We start from the raw sequence: 24,935 nt of genomic DNA on the forward strand, positions 1-24,935 counted from the left end.
ACGCTTACTTCCTCCTTTACATTCACTTCCAACCTTACATTCTGAGAGAGCACTTCCTCAACTTCCAAGGCAGAACAAGTTGTTCCCTCTCATGTTCCCTGTTGGTTCCACCACTGCCTAGATCCTTCCCTGGCCTGTGGTTTGCCTGGGGCAGATCTTGTACCTAGTCAGCCTTACAGTCCTAGCACACTTTAAGCAGTAAAAGAATGACAGAACCTACGATAATGAGGGGGGAAATATTGGTGAGTGTCAAACATCACTCCTGGTTTTAAGTTGCTAAAGATACTGTTAAAGTTATCTTGAAAAACCCAATAACAACAACATTGGCTATATATTGAAAGCTTCTATCAGTCTAGGCTAAGCATTTGATGTTATACTCTAATCCTAACATCAGGTGTAATCCTTTGAGACAGATGATCTTTTCCTGGTTTCTTGGATAATGAAAACAGACTCACTGGCATAATAGCAAGCAAGGTCACATAGCTGGAAGCAGTGGTGAAGCTGGATTCCAGCCCAGGACTGTGTTACTCCAGGGTCATCTTTTATCCCTTCAGGTATTCCACACAAGAGATATATGCACCTGGCTCTACAGACCTGCAGGTGAACTTCTAAGATCACGGATAGACCACGATGCAGAGCACACATGAGGTACCCCACAGAGGCAGTACAGTGGGCATTGGAGGTGCAGGCTGGAGTTTTTCTAATTCAAAGATATAAGGTGTTGCCAGGCGTGGTGGTACACACTTGTAATCCCTGCGCTTGGCAGGCGGAGACAGGAGGATCATGCAGGTTCGAATCTAGCCTCACTGGCTTAAGAGACCCAGTTTCCAAATAAAAAAAGACCCTGTTTCCAAAAAAAAAAAAAAAAAAGGTCTGGGAGTATAGCCTGGAGGTAGAAGGGTTTCCAGGAACCCCAGTACCACCAAAAAAAAAAAAAAAAAAAAAAAGATATGAGGTGTTGTTTTAGTCAGGCTTCTTTCTTAGCAGCAACGTGTATATTTTATTTGGGATGATCACTGGCATAGGAGGGCCTAAAAAAATAACTTGTGAGTTGGGCTTAGTGGTGCATCCCTGTAACCAGTACTTGGGAGGCTGAGACAGGAGGATCACAGGCTTGAGGCTAGCCTCAATGACTTAGAGAGAAACTGTTTCTAAATAATTAATTAGGGCTGAAGGTATAGCTCAGAAGTAGGATGTTCTGGGGTTCAATCCCCAGTACCTCAAAAACTACCACCACCACCACCACAATAGAAAAACAAAAACCCAACTAAATCATGATCTTACTACCTGAGAGGTATTTTTAAATCAATGGATTGTGGGCTTCATTACTCTTCTTGACACAGAGTGCTCGAAGCAGACTTCAGAAAAGGGCATGATGTATACATATCAAGAAAAGGTTGTGCTTCAAAGACTGCCTAAAAATTCCCATGGACAGCTCTGCATTTCATCGTGTAAGTACATTTCTCCTCCCCCTCAAATCCTCACACCTTCATGGGAATTTACTCAGTACCAGAGGGTTTTATATTTTTTTCTTTATTGTATTTTTCTATAGTGACTAATGGCTCCAAGATTCTGATTATGAGCCAAATCTGACAAGCTCGATGAAAACAAGAGGCCTAGGCTGTGAAAGCCTGCTGTTCCTTGTCTGTACTCCTCACAGGACTGCTCTTTAGTTCCAAGTAACCTTCTTTGGCCTCTTAAGAAAGCCTGCTTGTGTGAGTGTTTGGGGGTCCCAGAAGGAGACTCTATGTACTCATTTCCTGCTTTGACAAGGAAGGCTCCTTCCAAGGCCTCGCCAGGTATGTCCAGGATCTTACATGTGTCCATTCTTTCTCCTCAATGCCTCCCTGGATTGCATGGACCTGCATCCCCTTCCACAATCCTCCCTTTGGACATCAGCATCACCCTCCTAATGTACATGTGCTCTCCTTCTGTAGTCCCATCAGCTCAGTGAATCCCCCGAAACACTGTTGTCCTGCCTTGGTTAACTGCTTTCTCTTGTGGTTATTGAATGCTAACTAGATTACTGAGCCCAGAAAAACATTCTGTCGCTCATGGTCTTACACAAAGAATGTTGTACCAGTTCCTCTCATACTGTATAACAAGGCCAGTCGTTATACCACATCCTTGGTTACGCTGTGAGGAATGAGAACAAAGGTCTTGCTTGAAACTCCGAGTTGGCACTTTCCTCAAGTGTTTGGTTCAGTTTTTAAACTGAGACTTAAAATACAGCACTCAAGAGATCTTCCACAGAAAAGGATTTCTCAGTGTTGGCACTATTTTTGGATGCTGTATTTTAGAGAAAGCAGTTGCTTGAATCTGAAGGCTGCTTCTCGTTATATTTTTATGGGCTTTTGAGATCACTTTAGAAGTCTCAATGGAAGGACTAAGAGGACAGTTTTAGAAAGAAGCCAGGCGGCTTTGCAAATATAATCTCAGTAATAGCAGGAATGACAGGCATGGTGTTTGGAATGTTGGCCTCCCACACAGCACGGGCTGGAGCTATCACAAGAGTCTGTCCCACTCACATACTGGTGACCATTAACAGATCTGGGAGAGAAGGAAGGAGCAGCCGGGAGAAAATGACCACCACCTCTTACTCACTTTACTGCTATTGCTGCCGTCACTGGACTTACTGAGTACACTATCATTACAAATACACAGGTTTGCAATGCTTCAGGGGTCTTGTGGAGATATACATGCACATATCACCCAATCAGCCCCTACTCAATCTCTAACCCCTTCCCTCCTCCTCCCTCCTACCCATGCTTGGCTTCCTGATTGACTTTGATATATTTAAGTACATCATGTGCTCTAAAGAGTTTCCCTTATCCTCTCTCTTATCCCTCAGATATGTCACCTTCATTGCTCCTCTGTAGGGTCCCTTCTTCATCTTGAGTTCCTCCTGTTACCCATTTCTCCCTAATATTTTGCACAGTAAGAAAAGCATCTGATTTCTTAGTTTTTGTGACATTTCACTATAAATGCCATAATTTTGTTCTCCCTTATGGCTGGGCAAAATTCCATTGCGTACATATCCCACTGTTCTGAAATCCACTCATCCGTTGAAGGATAGCTTCGCTGGTCCCACAGTTTGGCAATGATGAACTGTCAGCTATGAACATGGTTGTTCATGCATTAGTTTGGTATTTTGGTTTTCACTCTTTTTGGTAGATACCGAGAGGTGGTATTGCTGGATCATATGGTAAGTTCATTTTCCTTCTTCTGAGGCTCTTCTATACTGTTCTCCAAAGTGGTTGCACCAACTTGCAATCCCTCCAACAATGTATTAGAGCTTTTATTTCTCCACACTTATTCCCACTTACTGAAAACCTAAAAGCCAGAAGCCAGGTGAGTAACTTTGACAAGATGATCCACTCACAACCAATTTTTTCTAATAGAGGTCACTTGGATCTGGAAATCTGCTGCGAAATTAGGTGAGGCAGTGGCAGCTTATAGTGCTTCCAGACCACACAGCCAAAGAAACTCGCTGGCCCTTTGCTGTGGAGCAGGCCCCAATTTCAGGCCTTTCACTCAACAGGCTCTGGGCCCAACCTCACTGGCTCCAGATCCGGCCTCACCATGCTGCAGGCTCCGGTTCCTGTCACTGTGAGCAGGATGTTTACAAAGGTTCCCATTTTTCCCTCTGTATGTATGTATGTATGTATGTATGTATGTATGTATGTATGTGTGTGTGTGTATATACATATATACACACACACACACACACACATATATATATATATATATATATATATATATATATATATAAAATTTTTTTTTCTTTAAGTAGGAGAAAACAGCACGTGTCATTTGCAGAAGCTGGGAGCCCAATTCCCTAGCAGCAATGAATTTTATCTCCCCACTGAAAGTGGAGGCTCGCAGCCTCACCATGGAGAATGGCTGCAAGCACACCCTGGCCCCCAGTGCAGCGTAGATGAGAGTGGCAGCCATGAGCTGAGGTCTCCCAGACACCTGGTGCAATGAGCTGGCCCAGAGCTCCCTCTGACTTGCCCCAGACATTTTCCTGCACATATGCGGCGGGAGCAGTCTACTTTTGGGATATTTCTTCAAAAATTCAAGGTGGATTAAATTGGATCTGTCTGCCTCTCTGGAATATTGGCTGCCGCCGCCGCCGCCGCTGCCATCTTGGTCTGTCTCTGTGAAACTTTTTCTTACAGAGTATGTTGTCCAGAGTGCCTGAGCATGTGGGGCAGGAACAGTCTACTTTGGGGGAGATTTCTTAAAAAATTCAAGGTGGATTTGGTTGGATCTGTCTATCTCTCCTGAATACTGGCTGCCGCCACCTTTTTGGTCTCTCCTAGAGTATGTTGTTATGTATTCCTGTGCATGTGTGGCAGGCGTTGTGCTGGCGTCTTGCCTCTAATTCTGCCATTTTCCACTCTCTCTCCTATATTTCAGATAGGAATTCATGACTGGAAATGTTTCTGTGTGTTGTCCCAATCAGCTATTAAATAAAAATCTGTTGTCCAGGGTTTCTCAGAGGGATGCATGTCTTATTCAGCCACTGCCAACCCACACTGCTCTGGCTGTGGTTGCCGCTGCAGCCGCCATCTTCCTCCCTCTTCCATATTTTTTAATAAAAGAAAACAGTATGTGTTCTTTTGCAGGAGTTGGGGGCCCAAGTACTTAGTAGCAATGTGTTTTATCTCCCCACCAGGAGTGGAGGCCCACAGCTTCACCAGGGAGAGTGGGTTCTGCTGCTCTGAGTGCACCCAGCCCCAGCACTGTGCAGAGGAGCACCTGTGGCTCCCAGGACACAGGATGCCGGCCAACCCGCTTATATGGGGCTCCATCTGACATGCCCCGAACATTTTTCTTACATACTATGTTTTCCAGAGTTCCTGAGCATGTGGGGCAGGTGCAGTCTACTTTTGGGGAGATTTCCTCAAAAGTTCAGGGTGGATTAGAATGAATCTACCTACCTCTCCTCGATACTGGCTGCCGCCACTGCCACCATCTTGGCCCCCCTCCTGAGCATTTTTCTTACATAGTATGTTGTCCAGAATTCCTGAGCATGTGGGGCAGGTGAAGTCTTTTTTGGGGAGATTCCTCCAACAGTTCAAGGTGGGTTGGATTGGATTTATCTACCTCTCTCGAATACTGGCTGCCGCCGCCGCCACTGCTGTCTCCACCATCTAGGTCTGTCTCTTCTCTCTTATATTTTGGGTAGGAAGTCATGGCTATACACGTCTCTATATGTTTTCTCAATCAGATATTAAACCAAAATCTGATGTCTGGGGTTTCTCAGAGGGGTACAGGTCCTATTTAGCCACTGCCAGCTGTCGTTGCTGCGGCCACAGTTGCCACTGTGACCTCAACATTATTTCAATAAATAAAGCAAGGTTATCAAAAGTATCATCACCTACATACATTTGTTTTCTTGCCTAGAGAGATATACTCTTAGATGAGCACTTTGGCTACTATAGAGTCCAATGGGTAAGAGCAGCAAAATAGGAGAAGCAATCTTGCTATTCGACCTCTGACGCATTACTTTTCTTGACCCAATGTTCCAGTTCCAGGACCTCGTGACTTCCAGCAGTTCTTTTTTATCTTGAGCCAGGATGCATTACTCAGCACTTTTCTCTCTTCCCTACTCTGAAACAACCCCAAAGTTCTGACTCACCTGTCCCCGTTCTCATCTTGCACTGCAGTGAGGTGGCGCTGGACAGCCAGCAGCATCTTCACATCTCCTGTTACTGCGTAGTCAAAAAGGGCATTGGCATGCCGCTTGGCCAGCTGCATGGCCTTCTCCAGAAAGAGGTTATCTGCAAGACAATAACCGCAGTGACAGTTGAGTTTCCTACATTTGCCCTATAGGCACCTCATGCTCGAGGCCAGGACCATGATCGTCAGTGTTCTGAAACCATAGCACAAATCTCAATGCTTTTGGATTGTATCCATTAGACATTTGGATACTAGCTCACTAACCAATGTTGTTAACAGAATAATCTAAAAAAATCTATTTATAGCTTGTAGGGTAAAATATTTAGAAATGTCTCTTATTTTAAGGAGAGTAACCAATGTCCATTATTTTAGGGGAATAATCAATATCCAAACAATGTTGATTAGATTTGCCATGATTTTTAAATAACCAGTCTCTTTGTAAAATAATCCTTCACTGGAATCTTCCACAACTATTGGGTTAGTCAAAGTTTCAAGAAACATGAGTCTCTGCCACAGATAGGTAACATCCAGTCAGCCACTAGTGATTTTGCAGTTTGCTCCTTTAAGGTCAAGGAATGGCAAATTGTGACCTTCAGGAACAAAGCAGGCCATGCTTTATGGCTCTCTGGCAATGCATGGCTTATATACTTTTAAACAATATTAAAAAAAAAAGAGAAAAAGAAGAATATGTAATAGAGATCATATTTGAGCTGGGCATGGTGGTGCATGCTTGTAATCCCAGTACTTGGGAGGCTGAGACAGGAGAATCACAGGTTCATGGCTAGCCCTAGCTATTTAGTGAGGCCCTCTGCAACTTAGTGAGACTCTGTTTCTGAATAAAAAATAGAATCTGGGCGTGGTGGCACACGATTGTAATCCCAGCATTTGGGAGACCGAGACAGGAGAATAGTGGTTCGAGGACAATCTCAGCTACTACTTAGTGAGGCCCTTTCCAACTCAGTGAGACCCTGTTTCAAAATAAAGAATAAAAAATAGGCTGGGGATGTGGCTCAAAGGTAGAATGCCCCTAGGTCCCATCACCAGTGACACACACACACACACACACACACACACACACACACCCCAAAACTAGGTCTGGGGTATAACTTGGAGGAGGAATGCCCCTGGGTTCAACACTGACTCTTTTCCTCTCACAGAAGAAATCTTCTGAGTACCATTTAAATGCCCTAGAATCAGAACACACCCATGAATGAGTACTAGTTTCAAGGAGACACAACTGCACTTCTTCTGAATCTTACTTATTAAAAGAGGTGCCAAGATATAAACAAAAGTTCCACTGTCAGGCCAAGTTCCACTTTAGCATTACTGACCCTTACGCTAGATGCCAAAAGGGGTGAGTGATGCTGAAGGATATGGAAACTGTTCTGTATTATCTGTGTCAGAAAAGAAGCTGACTGTCTCTCATGACACCCCCCAAACTGTGCAGTTATGAGGGGACAACATATATGCAAACTTCTATACTTTACAAAGATAGCACGGGGAAAATGGAAATCCTAGTAAGAATAAAATGACCAGATACATGCTTTTCAAAAGGTACATAGAAATTTGAAGAACATATGGAACTAGATGCTGATATGTCATCTTTAGATTAATAGAAAAGATACCCATTTTCTGGAAATGGCTTTCTGTACCCAGAACTGAGCCCATCCACAGCCACAGATACAGTGCGTATGTGCTGGTGTACCTCGGATCCCCGCATCCTCTTCCGTTCCACTCCCTGAGCACACCCGTGTGAATTCACAGTTCCCATGGCTGGCCTGGCGGGGCTCCTTGTCTCCTCCTGTGGTGTCAGTGACTTTCTCAGACAGTCTTGCAGTCTCGCTGTCATTGCTCTTGTCACAACTTTCAGAGTCATTTTTAGATTGAGTGTTTATGATTCCTAAGATTAAATGTAAAAATATCAGCGTTTTCTCAGCAAAATCTATCAAGTACGTTATAGTTTATTATTTCATTGTAGATCAGATAAAAATAGGAGACAAGTTTGCTGCAAAAAGAAAATAAAAGAATTTTAAATTCTTTTTTTTTTTTTTTTAGCACTGGGGATGGAATCCAGGGGCATTCTACTTCTGAGCTACACCCCCAGCCATATTTTTTATTCTTTATTTTGAAACAGGGTCTCACTGAGTTACAGAGGACCTCATTAAGTAGCTGAGGCTTTCTGCAAACCACAATCGTCCTATCTCAGCCACCTGAATGCTGGGTTACAATTGTGCACCATCACGTCTGGCCTTGCAATTCTTTTTAAAAGTTTCATATCATAAAAAAGTTTTGAAGTTTTAAAAAACACTTCTAAAACATCTTTCAATTATACTTCTAAAAACGTAAATCTTATTTTGTTTATAAAGGAGAAAAGTAAAATAAAGCTCTTCTGTGTATTGAAGGGAAATGGAAACTTAAAGTTTTTGAAAGGACAGCAGCTATTTTTTCCCTACCCCTCATTAGCAAGGCAAGTTATAAAGATGTGACCTCAATGCATTTTCTTTGGTGTGGGAGGTCTCCAGTGCTGTTTCTGATCGTGCTCTTTCTGGTCTGACTGTTACCTGACAGAGAACACCTGTACAAGAGCACCTAGGGTTTATCAGCAGACTCTGCCATGAACTTTGGTGAGTGAAAGAACACTTCTAACTGTGGTACCATCTATCTTTCAAGTGGAGATACTATTTTTACAGAGTAGTCATAAAGTTAAGGGGATCATTTATTCTATTTTATGGAATGAAGTGCTATCTGATTCTAGAATAAAAAATAAAGTCAATTAAAATATTTAAAAAGAGATTACAGTTAAGGCATATAAAACATCTGCCACATAACAAATATTTAATAAATGGGAGCCAGGTGTGGTGGAGCACACTTGTAATCCCAGCATTTGGGAGGCTAAGACAGGAGGATCAAGGTTTGCGGACAGCCACAGCTACTTAGTGAGGTCCTTTGTAACTCAGTGAGATCTTGTTTCAAAATAAGAATAAAAAATAGGTCTGGGGGTGTAGGTCAGAGATAGAATGCCCCTGAGTTCCATCTCCAGTACCTAAAAAAATAAATAAATAAAATAAAATTCAATAAATGGAAAGACTATATAGAATTTTTTTTTTTTAAAGTACTGGGGATTGAACCTAGGGGCACTCTGCCTCCAAGCTACCTTCAGCCCCATTTAAAAAATGTTTTTTTAGTTGAGGCATTGTAGTCATTTTTTTCTTCTTCTTCTTCTTTTTTTTTTTGAAACAGGGTCGCACTAAATTGCAGATGACTTCACTAAGTAGCTGAAGCTGGCCACAAATCTGTGATTCTCCTGTCTCAGCCTCCCAAGTACTGGGATTACAAGCATATGCCATCACGTCTGGCTAGAATTATTTCTTTAACATGTAAACCCTGTTGATAATAGACCAACCTTATAAAACTCAAAGAGATTTTGAAAGTGTAGCATTTGAGGCAAAAAGATAAGTTTGGTGGTTTTTGAAATGTTTGAATAGACAGTCTTTATATGTCTCTTTGTAAGGCTCTCCCCAAACATTCATGCCACTTAAAAAGCAAATAAACAATAGTCAGGAATAGAGTTTATACATTCAAAAGAAATACTGATATTTTAGAAAATTACCTTCTAAATTTTTTTCAGGATGATAATGTTGTGATAAATAGTGATAAAAAAACACCCCTTTCAGTATTAACCCTCTTCCTTCCTCTGTACTTAAATGTTACTTACTGTGCTTCATTCCAGCATTGGACTTGGTGGTTCCAGGATGGAAGGTAATTCCACCATATGTAGGAAATCCGTAGTGTGGGAAGCCATATCCTGAAATGGCAAGTAAAAACAATATGGAGGACCAGGAAGACTTTTAACCCAGCAATGATGGTCACTTAGGTGAGCACAGGCTTTTTGTGGGAGGACGGTGCTGTGGTCCATGTGGGGTTTTGGCTGAGAGTAAAGACATACTGTGGAGACCATCAAATTCCACTTTAGCAAAGTTAAATTTTGGCAAATTAGGCAGTGCCCTAGCCTGGCAGAATGGAGGAGGTCATGCTGAGAAAATGTCCTGCCCCAAAGTAAAGGGAACAGGCTAGTGATGAGGGCTCACACCTTGACTCAGACTTGCCTACAGACAAAACACTAAAATAACCGGCAGAGGGGAAAAACAAACAAATCCAAAGAAGAAACCCATGCTGATGCCTCAGTGGACAATGGCTACTGCTGTTTATCCTCATGCAAGTCTAGAGGAAGGATAAATTGGGTAAAATTGCTCACTTGATAAGATGTTATGTATCATTAAAAGTGATCCTTGACAGATTATGCTCATATGAAGTCTTTGTTACCACAAAGAAATATATTAATATTAGTATGTTAGGTAAAATCAGTACATGACTCTATATACACAGTCATGGTGCAATGATAATAAACAGCTAATTTAAATAATACTCATGATGATAACAGCTGCTCATGGGAAAATTTGTAAAACATTTACTATATAATACATGCACAAAATAGAAGTGGCTAATGTTCAATGGCAGAATTTTATATGTTATCTAATTTTATTTTTTGTTATCTAATTTTATGTGTTATCTAATTTTCTAATTATATGTGTTATCTAATTTTCTACAATGTAGTATATATAATCTACAATACAGTATACGTAGGTATGTAAGATACATCTACAATGTAGTATATAGAATATAAAATCTTTTAAATGTTTTCCAAGAATACCAAGGCAACTGTTCTTTCAACAAAAGCAAAGGAAACTATTCCAAAATATCTAGAGGCATTTTTTGATAACTGGTTTTGGATGGCTGTCTTTCTTTCTATAGTTTTTGGGCTTATCCACATGCAGTGGTTTTCTCTTATCCACAGGGCAGAAGTTCCAAGACCCCTCAGTGAATCCCTGAAACCACTGATATGACCGAGTCCTATGTATACCACATTTCCCCCCATACATACATACCTATGATAACCTTTAATTTGTAGGTTAGGCCTAGTAGGAGATTAACTACAGTAACTAAACATAAAACATAACAATTATTTTATTATTATTATTATCTTTTGGTGGTACTGGGGGTGGGACCCAGGTGCTTTTTCTACCTTCAGGCTATCCTCCCAGACCTATTTTATACTTACTTGGAAACAGGGTCTAAGTTGCTGAGAGCCTCACTAAGTAGCTGAGGCTGGCTTTGAACCTGTTTCAGTTTCCCAAGCGCTGGGATTACAAGCGTGCACACCCACACCCAGCTAAAACATAACAATTATAACAACATATTATAATAAAGGTTATGTGAATCCAGTCTCTCTCTTGAGTTAAGCCAACTATGTGTATTTCTGAAGTTGACCACAAGTAACCAAAACCATGAAAAGTGAAACTGTGGCTAAAGGGTAAGTACTGTATTGCAAAATGAACAAACATTTCTTTGAAAAATAAAATTACATTTGTAGGAAAATTTTAATTCACTTGAAATCTCATGTTTAATAATGTCACAGCCACTGAACCCACAAACATGCTTGAAAACCTATAGAAAGAACTATTCCCTCTCCCACATGAAAGGCTCTAGAAAGGGCAGTTTTCTGTACCTGGACCTGTACTTCCAGTGCTCCCTCCTCCACTGCCAGTTCCAAACATGCCTCCGCCTCCAGCCCCCGCACCACTGCCACCGCCGAAGCTATCTGAAAAATTGGGCATGAGCTTCTGTCGCTTCCTCTGCACTTCCTCTTTATCTGTATTTACAGGAAGAGAAACCAGAGGAGAAAAGATTGATTCAGTTCCACCATTAGCCACAAAAAGACTATTATTCTCATGGTATTTTTAAACACCTTAAAGGGAAATAGAAAGCCCAAGGAGGAAGAGATGCCAAATTTCAAGAAGCACTGTATTTATTCCAATAGGTACAAGGACCAAGCTGAGCCTCAAAGAGACCACAGCGCAGTCCACACCCAATTCCACGCTGCAAGTAAGTTTCCAAGTTCCCAATATTGACAGAAGTAGTGAGAGACTAGACTGTCCATCAAAGATTTAGATACTGAAGATATGGAATAAAAAACATTATTGAACTTGGTCAACAATTATTTACTTGGTCATGCCAAACATTAGCCAACATTTATTATGTATCTACACTGAGCTAAATGCTGAGTTTAGATAGAGAACTGTGATGTAATGTCTTTGCTATCAAGGATCCTCCAACATAGTATATGTATAAAATATTCAGTACTTGGGGGAAAGACTTAGCAAGGTGGTACTTGAAGGTGGCTGGGGAATGACTTAGCATAATGGCATTATATTAGTATTCATGTTAAATTCATGGTGCAGATTCATGGTAGATCAACATTATGTAAAGAGAAGAAAAGGCAGATATTTGGGGAAGGGAATAAAAAGGGAACCAAGCAATGAAGGGAAAATGTGAGCAGCGTGCTTATGAGAACAGTGGTGAGTCCTTTTGGCTGGGTGAAAGGTTAGCATAATGGATGTTTGAGAAGTGGGGCAGACAGGAACCATGCAGGGGAGCAACTGGAATATGAACCTCAGGGATTTAATTTAGAGGCAAGGGAGTCATTGAACGTCTTTGAATAGGGAATAATGTGTACAGGGTGGTATTTTCAGGAGATCATCTGTCACTGTGTGTAGGACAACTAAGAGGCAGACAGTGCAGACTTCAGATGTGTTGCTCCTCCAACTCTGGGCACTGGAGACTGAACCATGGGCCTCATGCATGCCAGACAAGCACTCTACTACTGAGCTACACCCCCAGCCAGAGACAAGCTCCTTAATGGTCACTATGATAACAGAAATGGGGTGGACTTAGCAACACAAGGAAAAGGCATCTGCAGGCTCTGGTGCTCAAGGACGTGGGAATCTAGGAGCATCAGACCACTACTTGGCTAAGACCAGAGCGATGCTCCGAGGCTTGACGGCCTGGGTCTGGGTGCTGCGTGGACTGCTTGCTGTCCACTCCCTTGTGGTTCTGTTTTCCTTTGCTTTGGCTCTCTGAGCTCCTCACCAGCTCCCATCCCCTTCTAGGTTCTATAACTGCCTCTGGGCTCTACCAACGTGCTCTTGTTTCTTCTTTCTGTTTCCCTTTCTTTCTCTTCTGATTTTCCCACTACATATTTTGCTTTTTTTTCCTTCTGTCTTTTGGGCTGAAAGAGGGTTTTTGTTTGTTTGTTTACATTAAACAAAGTCAATGCAATATTCTTTTTCAGTCAGCTGCCCAATACTTAACGACTCCTATTTTTGATTCTTTAGTTTTTACTGTTTGTGTTCAGAAAAATCTTCACTTATTTCTAATTCTGTGGTTGTTTCAGTCATCTGGGGCTAAATTGAAGGCTGTTGTTTACTGGTTATCTCCTGATATCTGACTGCAGCTGAAAGCTGGAGCAGGGGAAAGTAGGGTAACAAGATCCACCACACCATCCTTTACAAACTAAGCACACCCACACTCAGTACCAAAACAGGACACGGTAGGTGAATTTTGAGAAAAATGAACCTCAGTTAGAATGGGTTGATTTTTTCTTTTTTTTTGTGGTACTGAGGATTCAACTCAGGGGCATTCTACCTCTGAGTTACACCCCCAGCTCTGTGTTTTTTTCTTTATTTTGAAACAGGGTCTTACTAAGTTGTGGAGGGCCTCACTAAGTAGCTGAGGCTTGCAGCAAACTTGTAATCCTCCTGTCTCAGCCTCCCAAATACTGGGATTACAAGTGTGCGCCATCACGCCTGGCAAGGGGTTGATTTTGAAGTGAAGAAATTTTATTTTCTTAAATTTAAATTTTTTAATTTTTTTGTGGGTCTGGGGATGAAACCCAGGGATATCTGACTTCCAAGCTACACCCTCTGCCCTATTTTTTTATTCTTTATTTTGAAACAGGGTCTCACTAAATTGCGGAGGGCCTCACTAAGTAGCTGAGGCTGTCCGTGCAATCCTTTGGTCTCAGCCTCCCGAATGCTGGGATTACAAGCGTGCGCCACCACGCCTAGCTAAAGTGAAGAAATTTTAGAAATCTCCTTATCAAAAAATTATAGACAGACTTATAACATTTCCACATCATTTATATCATAACTGATCAATAGCTGTACTCATTAACTTGTCCTATAAACTGCAGGTCTCAGATAGAATATTAGTTCATCACGGAAATGTGAAACCCAAGCCAGGTGTGGTGGTACATGCCTGTAATCCTGAAACTTGGGAGACTGAGACAGGAGGATCACAGGTTTAAGGCCAGCCTCAGCAATTTAGGGAGACCTTCAGCAACTTAGACCCGATTTCAAAATGAAAGAAGTAAAAAGGGGTAGGAGTAGAGCTAGGAGGCAGAATGCCTCTGGGTTTAATCCTCTGTATAAAAAGAGAGAAAAGCCGGGTGTGGTGGGGCACGCTTGTAATCCCTGCGCTTGAGAGACTGAGACAGGAGGATCGCACAGGTTCAAGCCAGCCTAGGCTACTTAGGGAAGCTCTCAGCAACTTAGTGAGACCCTGTTTCCAAATAAAATATATATATAAAAAAATAGGTCTGGGAGTGTAGCCTAGAGGTAGAAAGCCCCTGCGTTCCATACCCAGTACCACCAAAAAAAAAAAAAAATTATGAAACATCAGAGGGGAGCAGAGAACTTATCATTAGAAATGTTACCTATTGGCATGATTTTTAGCAAAGGATCAGTTAGTCTTTTCTTTGTACTCCTTTTGTCTTTTAAAGTAGATACTCACTGTTCATATTTCACTGTAAATTGGGAACTTTTAAGAGATAATGAAAAAAAAAATAATAGCTGTCCTATCGCCAGTATGATTTCAATGACAAGAAACACATTCAGAAACTTTTATGTGATAAGCTTTATAAAAGAACAAGTCTGAATCTCCACAGAATTGAGCATGGAGATTTTTGTGCTTGGTTCATTTCTTCTTGTGGTTTATCTTTGACAGTGGCACCATGATATGTACTAGGAAATAACCTATTTTAGAAGGGATACTAGTGGCTACTCACTATAAATTCTCCTTTCACAGAAGAGGGAACTAAGGCCAGGATGGACTCAGGACTTGGCTGAGGTCAGGGCAGTCTGAAGATCAAACCTGAAGTCTGGTGGACTTTTATTATATTAGACTGTAACTCTTGGAAAGATACTCTAAAACAGCACTGCATAGTAGGCTATTACTATGATTGCTTTAATAATGGCTTTAGAGAATAGTTGATTTTAGAGCACAGTTAAATTTACAGATGTAGATGCAATTTTAGCTTCTACCATCTCTTCCTGTTCAAGTACCTCATTCTCACTCACTTTTTGGATTCCAGTTTACCAATAAAGTTGTTACATTTATCCTGACTATCTCGCTCATAACTTAAAGATTATGATTCTTTCTTCCTAATCTTCATCTTTATGGACTGAAAAGTCACTATGATATTTCTTTGCTTTCATATAGCAGTTGCTCTACTACTTCTTCCCTGCCAATCATCCTTATTTGATTATTTTAACTGGTTCCTCTGGACCCAACTTTTCCTTGAAGTTTTGTAAAGTCCAATGCCTATGACCATGGAGGACTCAGAGCTCAAGTCTGGATGATTCTCTGCAGCAAGAAGACAATGGTTTATGACCTTCATCTAGTGTCATACTGGATGGCAGCCAGCATATTATTAGCCTTTTGGAGTAAGATGGCAACTTGACTGACCAATCAGTAAGTCAGCCCACAGATGTTAATGAATACTGAGCATCTGCCATATGCTCTGCTAGATGTTGGAGACATAGCATTGAACAAGAAAGATCAAGTCTCTGTCCTAAAGAAGTTTTCTTCTACTACGGGTGTACACAGACACACGAATAAGTAGATAATACAAGTTTACTTACTGATAAAAATAAGAAAGAATATACTATTAGGCAGTAAGTTAGGAAGTGACTACAGGGATTGGGGGTAGTGGAAGGTGTATTCAATGACTTCTGGGAAACATATACAATAACTCCCTGGGTTATACAGTTTGGATAATTTCCATATATTTACTCTAATGTTAATGGCCTGCTACTTTTCTGACATTACAGCCTGGCAGGATTATTTCTCCTTGGGCCTATTATCTTGGATTTTTATAATCCAGAAGGTTTTAAGAAATAAAGTGATCTTTATCCTCAATAAGACAGTTCTAATATCATAATGACACAACTGATGTATTGGCATTTCTTTCTTCCGGAACTCAATGGCTAATTCTGCTACTTTTCCAGATGGTTTTTACTGCTGTTTGTATTGCAAGGAGCTTTTACTCAATGATAGCCTAGAAAGTATGTGCTTGAAGCATATAGGAGGGATTCTGAACTTCCAGGGGATCCAATTCTCTAATCCTTGTATCAGAAAGCTTCTGCTATGATAGGGTAGCAATGAAACAGTCCAAACAAGCCCTTGCTGTGGCAAACTTTCTGGATGCACAGACAGCACTGGGAAAGGCAGACACGGCAGGCGAGAAACTAAGCTGAGCTTTGAATACTTCTAGACGCCTACATGTGTTAAGTTTTCTTCTTTTTTTCTTTTCTACACCAGCAAAAAAAAAAAAAAAAAAAAAAAAGTTATTTTTAAGGGTATATTTCAGAAGAAGAAACTAATTTTTTTCTTTAGAAAGCCCCAAACAATTAGCCACATTTCTCTTCCATTTCTACTTTGAGTGTTTCACCCAAAACAGTGATTTTCAGGTTGTCGTGTATGGATAGAAGAATCTGGAAGACTTCGAAGGTGGGGAAGTGAGACAAGAGCCTCACATAGTGGCCCCCTTCCATGGACCCCACGGTCCATCTGGTTTGGCCACTGGAATTTCCCTGAAGTCTCACATGGAGGGCACAAGAGTCTATACAACCAAGTTACCTTTAATTGCAGTACAAAGAATGCACTGCCACGCTGATACAGCATGTAGGTCACAACCTTAGGGAGAAGCACAAACTCACACAAATGTTTTCTCAATGCTACTGCCACAGCTTGAATTCTAGGAAAGGAAGACCCTCTTCAAAAATCACCCTCCTTCACAAGTTGCTATCACAGGATCCAACACCCACATGACTTGCTGCAGCCACACCTTTGTGGTTTCCAACCTCAGCCAGGACCGGGGCTCCTGGTGACAATTGTGTCACTGACCTACTCTCCAGTCTCACTTCCCTCTAATCCAAGGGCTTCTGATTTTGCTCTACCTCAGCCTTTTGTGTGGTCTGGTGAAGTCTATAGATTTCTTCTCAGAACTGTGGTTTCAATATATAAATCTGAGATAGGGTTACCAAAGAAACTATGTTAAAGGACACATCTACTCAGGACTCTGTGGAGGCCAATGGACTTGGATCAGGAATTATCTTTGGATAACTATCCAGTTTGATGCCCATCATAGCTCAACCCATGATGCTTCTAAATGCTGAGTTTATCATCTGCCCTTCTGAATTCCAAAAGCTCTGCTTTTTGATTGGCCTACTAGGAAACTGCACTTGAACTGCCCTCAGGAACCTAAAGTGCAGCATGTTTTAAATGGAGCGCCTCTTTTCCCACATAAACCTACTTCTTCTCCCTGTTTTTTTTATCCAGTCAACTACATCATAAGCTTCTTAGTCTGGGAATTCTAGAACCATCTGTAACTCCTGAGCCTTTCCTCCATTTCCACCTGACCCGATGTCAAGGTCCACCTGCTGCCACTGCTGCCTGCCTGTTGGTTCTGCCTTCTCCCTTCATGCCTGAAGACTGACACCTTTTCTGACCTCACCATTGCTCACCTGGACCCTTGCATCACTCTTCTGACTCACTGCCTCCCCAATGGCACCCACAGTGCCAAGATGGGAAGCTGGGACAACATTCCAAAGTAGATGGGCCGGGCCACCCCTTTGCAGAATCAATGTGAAATTCTGCCACTAACAGCGCCACTCTGGCTTTCTGCATCTGCTTTGGCTTCCATTAGCCCATCTTGGCCCTCATAATCATCTCTTCTTTCTGGATAAATACTGACTATCACACTTCTGTTGTTGAAAAGATCCTAAGCCTAGGAAACCCCTGAATGCTTATCTTGAACTACATCCCCAGTGCTATCTCATGGAAGAGGCTGTTCTATTGAAGGTTTCTTTAGAGTCGAGGGACCAAGGGCTCTCTCCTCTATAGACTCTTGTGTCTTTGTGTGTGGATGCTTCGCTCTGAGTACTTATCAAAATCATAATTTGCATTGTTCCTATTTAATGAGACTAGTTAATCTCCCTTTCTAAAGTGTTTTTCGGGATAAAAAGAATGATCCTTTATTCACTTTATAGTTCTGCACTACATGGTGCTTGAGTTTCTATTCAACTACCAGGGCTGGCTGGCTGAGGCCGATTCAACTAAACAGCTAGCCTTATTTTTTCATCTCAACAATATGAAATCTCAGTTATTTAATAAATATTAGGTTCTTAGTTTCAAAGAAAAATTCTAAAATGTCTAAATCTCCTACAAGTTTGGTGAAGATATCACTTTTAAAAGACTAAACTCATTCCATGACCTTAAAATATTATGTTACCTATCTTTTCTTTTTCTTTCTTCCTTTCTTCCTTCCTTCCTTCCTTCCTTCCTTTCTTTCTTTCTTTCTTTCTTTCTTTCTTTCTTTCTTTCTTTCTTTCTTTCTTTCTTTCTTTTGTGGTACTGGAGATGGAACCCAGGGGCATTCTACCTTTGAGCTATACCTCCAACCCTATTTTTTATTCTTAATTTTGAAACAGGGTCTCTGAGTTGCTGAGGACCTCACTAAGTAGCTGAGGCTGTCCTCGAACAGCAATCCTCCTGTCTCAGCCCCCTAAATGTTGGGATTACAAGCATACACCACCATGCCTGGCTTGACTAATCTTTTCTAATCAGCTTATCTTCTACAGGACAAGCACAAGAGTCTAAGAAACCAAGTTACCTTTTATTTCAGGGTAGTAGAGAAAAGGTTTTGGCTCGCTAGTTTCCAAATCAGATTTCCTCCGAAGCTGGACGAACACAGAGGCTGGTTTTGTAATGTTGACATCTTTATACTTAGGAGTTTTGAAGACGATGGCAAACTGCAGGGTAGAAAGATCCAAATGTTGTTGTAGAACTACACTTTTTTGGGGAGGGATTCTGAACATTAAACACATTCCTTATGCTTTTATTTATATGAAATGCTTATGTATGCTAAAACACACACGGTACCCTGGAGAAAGTTCCAAACTTAGCATCATATACCCATATATATATTTATGCTATTGTGAAATGGAAATATAACATTATGCTAATGAATTATAAATCTCTATGATTTTGTCTAAGATCCCAAATGTTTTCCAGTTGTAAATGTCATCCACATAAAATTCATAGCATAGGCTTCTCTTTCAAACCGGCCTCAAAAGCCTTCAAGAACATTTACTGCAGCCTCAGAAAGGCTGGGTGTGGAGAAAGAGATGAAGCAGGGGGTACTTTTATTGGCTGAAAAGCCAGATGCTGAGAGGGTGGAACCAAACCCCGCTTGGGAGGCATTCTAACACATTACTCCTCTGGTGGTGCTGGGATCATCAGGAATTTTAACAATTTTTGGTTTAATTTTCTTTTCATGATGGAATATATTCACGAGATCAAGATTTTGTAAAATATAAAAAGGCATACACAATGGTGCACAGTGATAGTTCTCCTTGCCACCCCTGTGCTCCATGTACACAATTCCTGTGTACCAGCTCCTTGCTATGTATGTACTCTTATTATTTATTATGTTCCCATCTTTGTGCATATTCATATATGAATACAGAATCACTTTCACATAGTTTGTTCCATAGCTATCTTTTTTTAAGCATTGTATCTTTGAGGTTTTTTTCATGTCAGTTTACTCATTCTCTTTAACCATACCATCACATAGATACACCATATTTTACAAAACTAGTCAGTTATTAACATTTGGATAGTTCCCATTCTTTTTTTTTTTTGCAGATCTGGGGATGGAACCCAGGGGCATTCTACCTCTGAGCTATACCCAGTGCCCTATTTTTTTATTCTTTATTTTTTAAGCAGGGTCTCACTGAGTTGCAGAGGGCCTAAGTAGCTGAGGCTGGCCGTGAACCCAGATCCTCTGGTCTCAGCCTCCCAAATGCTGGGATTACAAGTGTGCACCACCATGCGTGGCTGAGTTCCCATTTTTTAATGGAAATAGCATTACCAATCACTCATGAGAAGAATAATCATTAAGGTGGGGGCTCAGCATTCTTAGCTGTCACTGGGAAATCTTGATTTATGGAGGATGACATCAGCCACAAATAGAAGACTGCTCCTTTCCACATTTTTCAGTACAATACTGTGCATTAAACCCAGAGGTGTTCTGTTTCTTAGCTACACGCCAAGCCTTATTTTATTTTATATTTGTGGTGCTGGGGATGGAACCCAGAGGCTTTCCACCTTTGAGATATACTCACAGACCTATTTTCTATTTTATTTGGAAACAGGGTCTCACTAAGTTGCAGAGAGCCTCAATAAGTAGCTGAGGCTCGCTTCAAACCTACACAATCCTCCTGTATTAGCCTCCCAAGTACTGGGATTACAAGTGTGTGGCACCATGCCTGGCATAAGGCTTATTTTATTTTTAAACAGGGTCTTATTAAATTACCATGTGATGGACCTGAACCTATGATCCTCCTGCCTCAGCCTCCCAAGTACTTGGACTATAGGCATGCACCACCACGCCCAGCCAGTAAAATGTCTTCATAACAGGTCTTACCATAACTTCTTAGATAGAATACCTAAAACATTTTCACTGAAGTACCTGAGAGCTACTGCCTCCCGGGATAGAGAATAAGACTCTAAATAAAATATCTTGACATTGTCTCAGACCAATGATCTAGCAGAAACTTTCCTATGATTCTATAGTAGGCTTGTTTTCTGAATGACCTGCAAAAGCCTTAAAAACAGTAGTTTTGTCGGGTGTGGTTACTTATATTCCCAGTACTTGAGACGCTGAGACAGGAGTATCATGGGTTTGTAGCCAGCCTTAGCTAAGTAGGTCCTCTGCAACTTATTGAGACTCTGTTTCAAAATAAAAGAATAAAAAACAGGGCTGGGGGTGTAGCTGGGAAGTAGAATGTCCACAATTTGTCCCCCAGTTCCATTAAATAAATAAATAAATAAATAGTAGTTTCATGGATGTTAAATAAATACTTATGATCTATCATTTTTCATATATGAAAAGTACTGAATTTCAACAAAACAGAAAATGTAAAATGATCATGATAATAATAGTAATAATAGTCACTTACTTGTCTATGAACATCTGTGGGGGAAAAATCTCCAAATCCTTCCCAAATGCCACCATTTTCCTCCTCTTCATAAAATCGAATCTGGATATCATCTGCACACATTTGCATATAGGTATAATTATGCACAGTATAATATTTAAAGTTATGATAAAAACAAGGCTGATTTAATATTCTACCCACTAGACAAACTTTTAAAAAATATTTAATAACCTTTTAAAAGACGATTAATATGCATTGGCTTCAAGTCATTTAAAATTTTCACAAATCACTAAATTTTTAAATTACTTACCACAGGAATGGGCCCTGAGTTTCATTTTAATGGCAGAATAATAAGTTTGCCTAATTAATCTGAGTTTTCTTTTTTTCCGTTTTGGTACTAGGCATTAAACTTACAGACATTCTGTCTCTGAGCTACATTCCAGTCCTTTCTATTTTTTAATTTGAAACAAAGTCTCTCTAAATTGCTGAGGCTGGCCTCAAACCTGTGATTCTCTTGTCTCAGCCTCCCAGGTATTGGGATCACAGACATGTGCCACCACACCTGGTTGAATTTTCTCTCAATCAGTGTTTGTTTTTCCCAGTTCTCCATCCTTAAATCAATTCACTTCGGAGGAACTTTAAAGATGGTGGAAGAATAACAAAATCCCCCAATATGGCTTAACTCAGCATAGAGATACTCCTCCTCTTCCTCCTCCTCCTCCTCCTCCTCCTCATCATCATCATCAGTAACTTATATAAGGTTCACTTTATAGCAGATGCTGTTCTAAGCACTTTACATATAAATATTAACTCAATCTTTGCAACAACCTTGTGCTAGGTATATTATTATTATCCTCATCCTGTAGAAGAGAAACTGGGGCCCAGAGAGTTTACTTAGTAATATATCCATGGCTGAACAGCTGGTGAATGGAGAAGACAGGATATGAACACAAATATCATAGCTTCAGAATTTAGGCTCTTGAATACTGTACCATACAGCCTCACTATAATACTTTATTAGTTTACATTAGTAATTAGTCAAAGTGACTGGGATGGTCAAATGCCTTGTGATTAAATTGAGCAAATGTCACACTCTAGTCACAGATTCCATTTCTGCAGAATTATGACAATGTACCTCAGGCTGGTACCCCCTGACTTCACTTCCCATTTCATAGGAAGGACCATACTACTGACTAATATATATTATACTAATAATAGTATTGGTTAAAAGTTTATATTTCTATTTTCATCAAATTTTAGAACTATGAGAGTTGGATAAAATATCTCACTGTTTTCTGGTCCTTTAGGTAGCATTAACCTAGACCCAGTATTTCAGATTCTTTTAGCCAAGGATAAGACTTTTCTTACTATGCCACTCCAATGCAATAATAATGTTTAAGAACTAAATTAACAACAGCAGCAACAACAACAAGGCACTCAAATTGTATTTGCTTATGTCATGCACACCTAGGAATCTGGGAATAAGTATTACTTGGATAGGGTTGTTTGCAAAAAGGCTGTTATCAGAGTAAGTAGAGAAAGTGTAAACTTTTTGGATAAAGAATATATACACATACTTTATAATCTGATATCATTTCTTCTGACTTTATGCTTCAGAGCACTTAATCTCAAATGAGAATTTTTCAAAAAGTCATACTTCCTTTAAGGACCACTTCCATTTATGTATATCCTTACTTTGAAAATTCCTACTTTGTATTAAATAGATTCCCCCCCCCCTTTTTTTTTTGCCATGCTGGGAATTGAACCTAGGAACTTGTATATGCTAGACAAGTGTTCTACCACTGAGCTACATCTCCAGTCATTTAAATTTTATTCTAAGACAGTGTCTTGTTATGTTTTCCACACTGGCCTCAACCTCAAGATCCTCCTGACTCAGCCTCACAAGTAATTGATAATATTAGGCATACATCACTATGCCTGCCTTAAATCAAAATTTTTTGGGTGGTACTGGGGTTCCTGGAAGCCCTTCTACCTCTGGGCTACACTCCCAGACCTATTTTATACTTTTTTATTTTTGGAAACAGGGTGTCTTAAGCCAGCGCGCTGGCTTCAAACCTGTGCAATCTTCCTGTCTCTGCCTCCCAAGCGCAGGGATTACAAGTGTGCGCCACCACGCCTGGCCTAAATTGATTTTTATTATACTCCATATTCCATTTACTTATTTTGTGTGGTTGAGCCTAGGATTCTGCACATACTAGGCAAGTACTCTACCACTGAGCTATATCACCCCTAGCTCTCCAGGACTTTTTATCTTTTTATTTTGGGATAAGGTCTTGTTATGCTGCCCAGGCTGGCCTTGAACTTGTGACTGATTCTCCTGCCTCAAACTCTTGAGTAATAGTTATATTATCTTTATTATCTTTATTATCTTGAGTTGAGATAATAGGTATGCTGTCTGTCTTCCATTTTCTTCTTTCTGTAAAAAATGAGTGACGTTTGAGAAAATAGCACCTAAGCTCCTTTAGGCTTTACTAACTTTTTAATCTTACAGTATGTATAATGGTAGTAAATGCCAACAACCTTTTCTAAAAGTACAAACTACAAAAGAAATGTGCTCTGAGAACTTCCCTGCATTTCTCATTCTTTCCTTTTCTAGTTGGTGCTACAGTGACAGATGGAAGTGTTTGGAGAAGGACCTCAGTGCTACAACAAAGCACTGTAAGATAGGCAAGCAACAATTTTACACTGTATAAAACTTAACTATTTATTTTCTTTGTGTTTGCATGTGTGCCAAGCATTGACTGTTAACTCATTTATTTTAGTTTAACCAAGTGCAGATAATGAGGCTTAAAGTAAAAAAAAAAAAAAACACTGAAAGCTACTAATTATAATTGTCACTTTTTTATTTCTCAGGGAAATTTTTAAACAAATTATATTTTTGGGTTTTAAAAAATACCACAGACAATTTCACACTTGGAAAAGGTATGGAATGTGTAAATGTTTTTAAGGAGTTCTGTAGCACAAGGGGGCATGTCTAGTCTGCTGCTGAAAAGCGACCAGACACACTGGAAATTATATTCCACTTCTTCAGCTCAGAATGTATGCTTACCTTTCTGAACTTTGTCACAGAGAAGATAAATTTCTTCCCCTCCAGTTACACAGCCAGCTGTTCTGTCCATTCTTACAATTTTCAAGTTGGATGCATTGGGGGCCTCTGTTTGAGGAGGAAAGCAACAGACATCAAGGTTTATTCTCAGCCTCACAGGCCAATTCTCTAGGAGGGACGCTTTCCTTAGCACACACTGCTTGACCCAAGTTCAAATGAATGCTATCCTTCTTGTTGCTTGGACAAAGGTACAAATAAAACAAGAATGGCTCCCAGAGTCTTCAGAGCACTTCTGGGGAAGGGTTATTTGACACCATCAAAGAAAAGGTAGAAAGGAAGGCAGAACGGGTTATGGTACTTGTTCTCCCTGTAGCACAGAAAACAAAACCAATAAAGAAAGAGAAAGCTCTTTTCTGAAGTTTCAGGCAGTATTCAGCTAATGCATTTCTGAGATTTCAATTAGGCAAAGACTTCAACTCCAAACTTGTTTCGATGCTAGTACTATATCATTTATAAGTGCTCTAAAACATTTAAGAAAAACAGTTTTCTCAAATTACTTAAAATTTTTTATGCTACAAAGAGAAAATGGAGATGTTATGTTTCCTTTCCCCAAACTAAATTAGGATTCTGTGTGGTTAGGGGGCAAAAGTTTCATGTGGTCTTAGTGTAAAGCTTCCTTTTTTTTTTTCAAACCAACAGCTGCATTTTAAGGTGATCTACGATATACAAGTCTGTGCCATTTTACAAACTTTTTGCTTCTTTTAAATGTGTTTAAATTAGAGAAATCAGTTAGCTGTTGAACTTGGAGCCTGGAGTTTTCTACATATACAAAATTAAACATTTAGGTATTCCATTATTCTAGTTGCAGGTACTCTGAAAATACTTGTTTTTTTTTTGTGTGTGTGTGTGTGTGTGTGTGTGTGTGTGTGTGTGTGTGTGTGTTCTGGGGTTCCTGGAAACCCTTCTACCTCCGGGCTACACTCCCAGACCTATTTTATATT

The 24,935-nt window shown here is 40.3% G+C and overlaps 1 protein-coding gene across 1 annotated transcript in view; it reads right to left on the reverse strand.

Moving 5' to 3' along the window:
• Positions 1-24,935, reverse strand: part of NFKB1 (nuclear factor kappa B subunit 1) — a gene marked incomplete at both ends in the record, with an annotated part of 117,378 nt that overhangs the window by 18,847 nt on the left and 73,596 nt on the right. The window contains 7 exons of the mRNA XM_080697182.1: positions 5,648-5,789; positions 7,394-7,588; positions 9,404-9,493; positions 11,255-11,398; positions 18,539-18,677; positions 20,889-20,980; positions 23,938-24,042. Coding sequence (XP_080553308.1) covers positions 5,648-5,789; positions 7,394-7,588; positions 9,404-9,493; positions 11,255-11,398; positions 18,539-18,677; positions 20,889-20,980; positions 23,938-24,042 — 907 coding nt within the window. The remainder of the gene's footprint in view (positions 1-5,647; positions 5,790-7,393; positions 7,589-9,403; positions 9,494-11,254; positions 11,399-18,538; positions 18,678-20,888; positions 20,981-23,937; positions 24,043-24,935) is intronic.

Source organism: Muscardinus avellanarius (genome assembly GCF_963383645.1).
Source record: "Muscardinus avellanarius genome assembly, chromosome: 6".
Lineage (NCBI taxonomy): Eukaryota > Metazoa > Chordata > Mammalia > Rodentia > Gliridae > Muscardinus > Muscardinus avellanarius.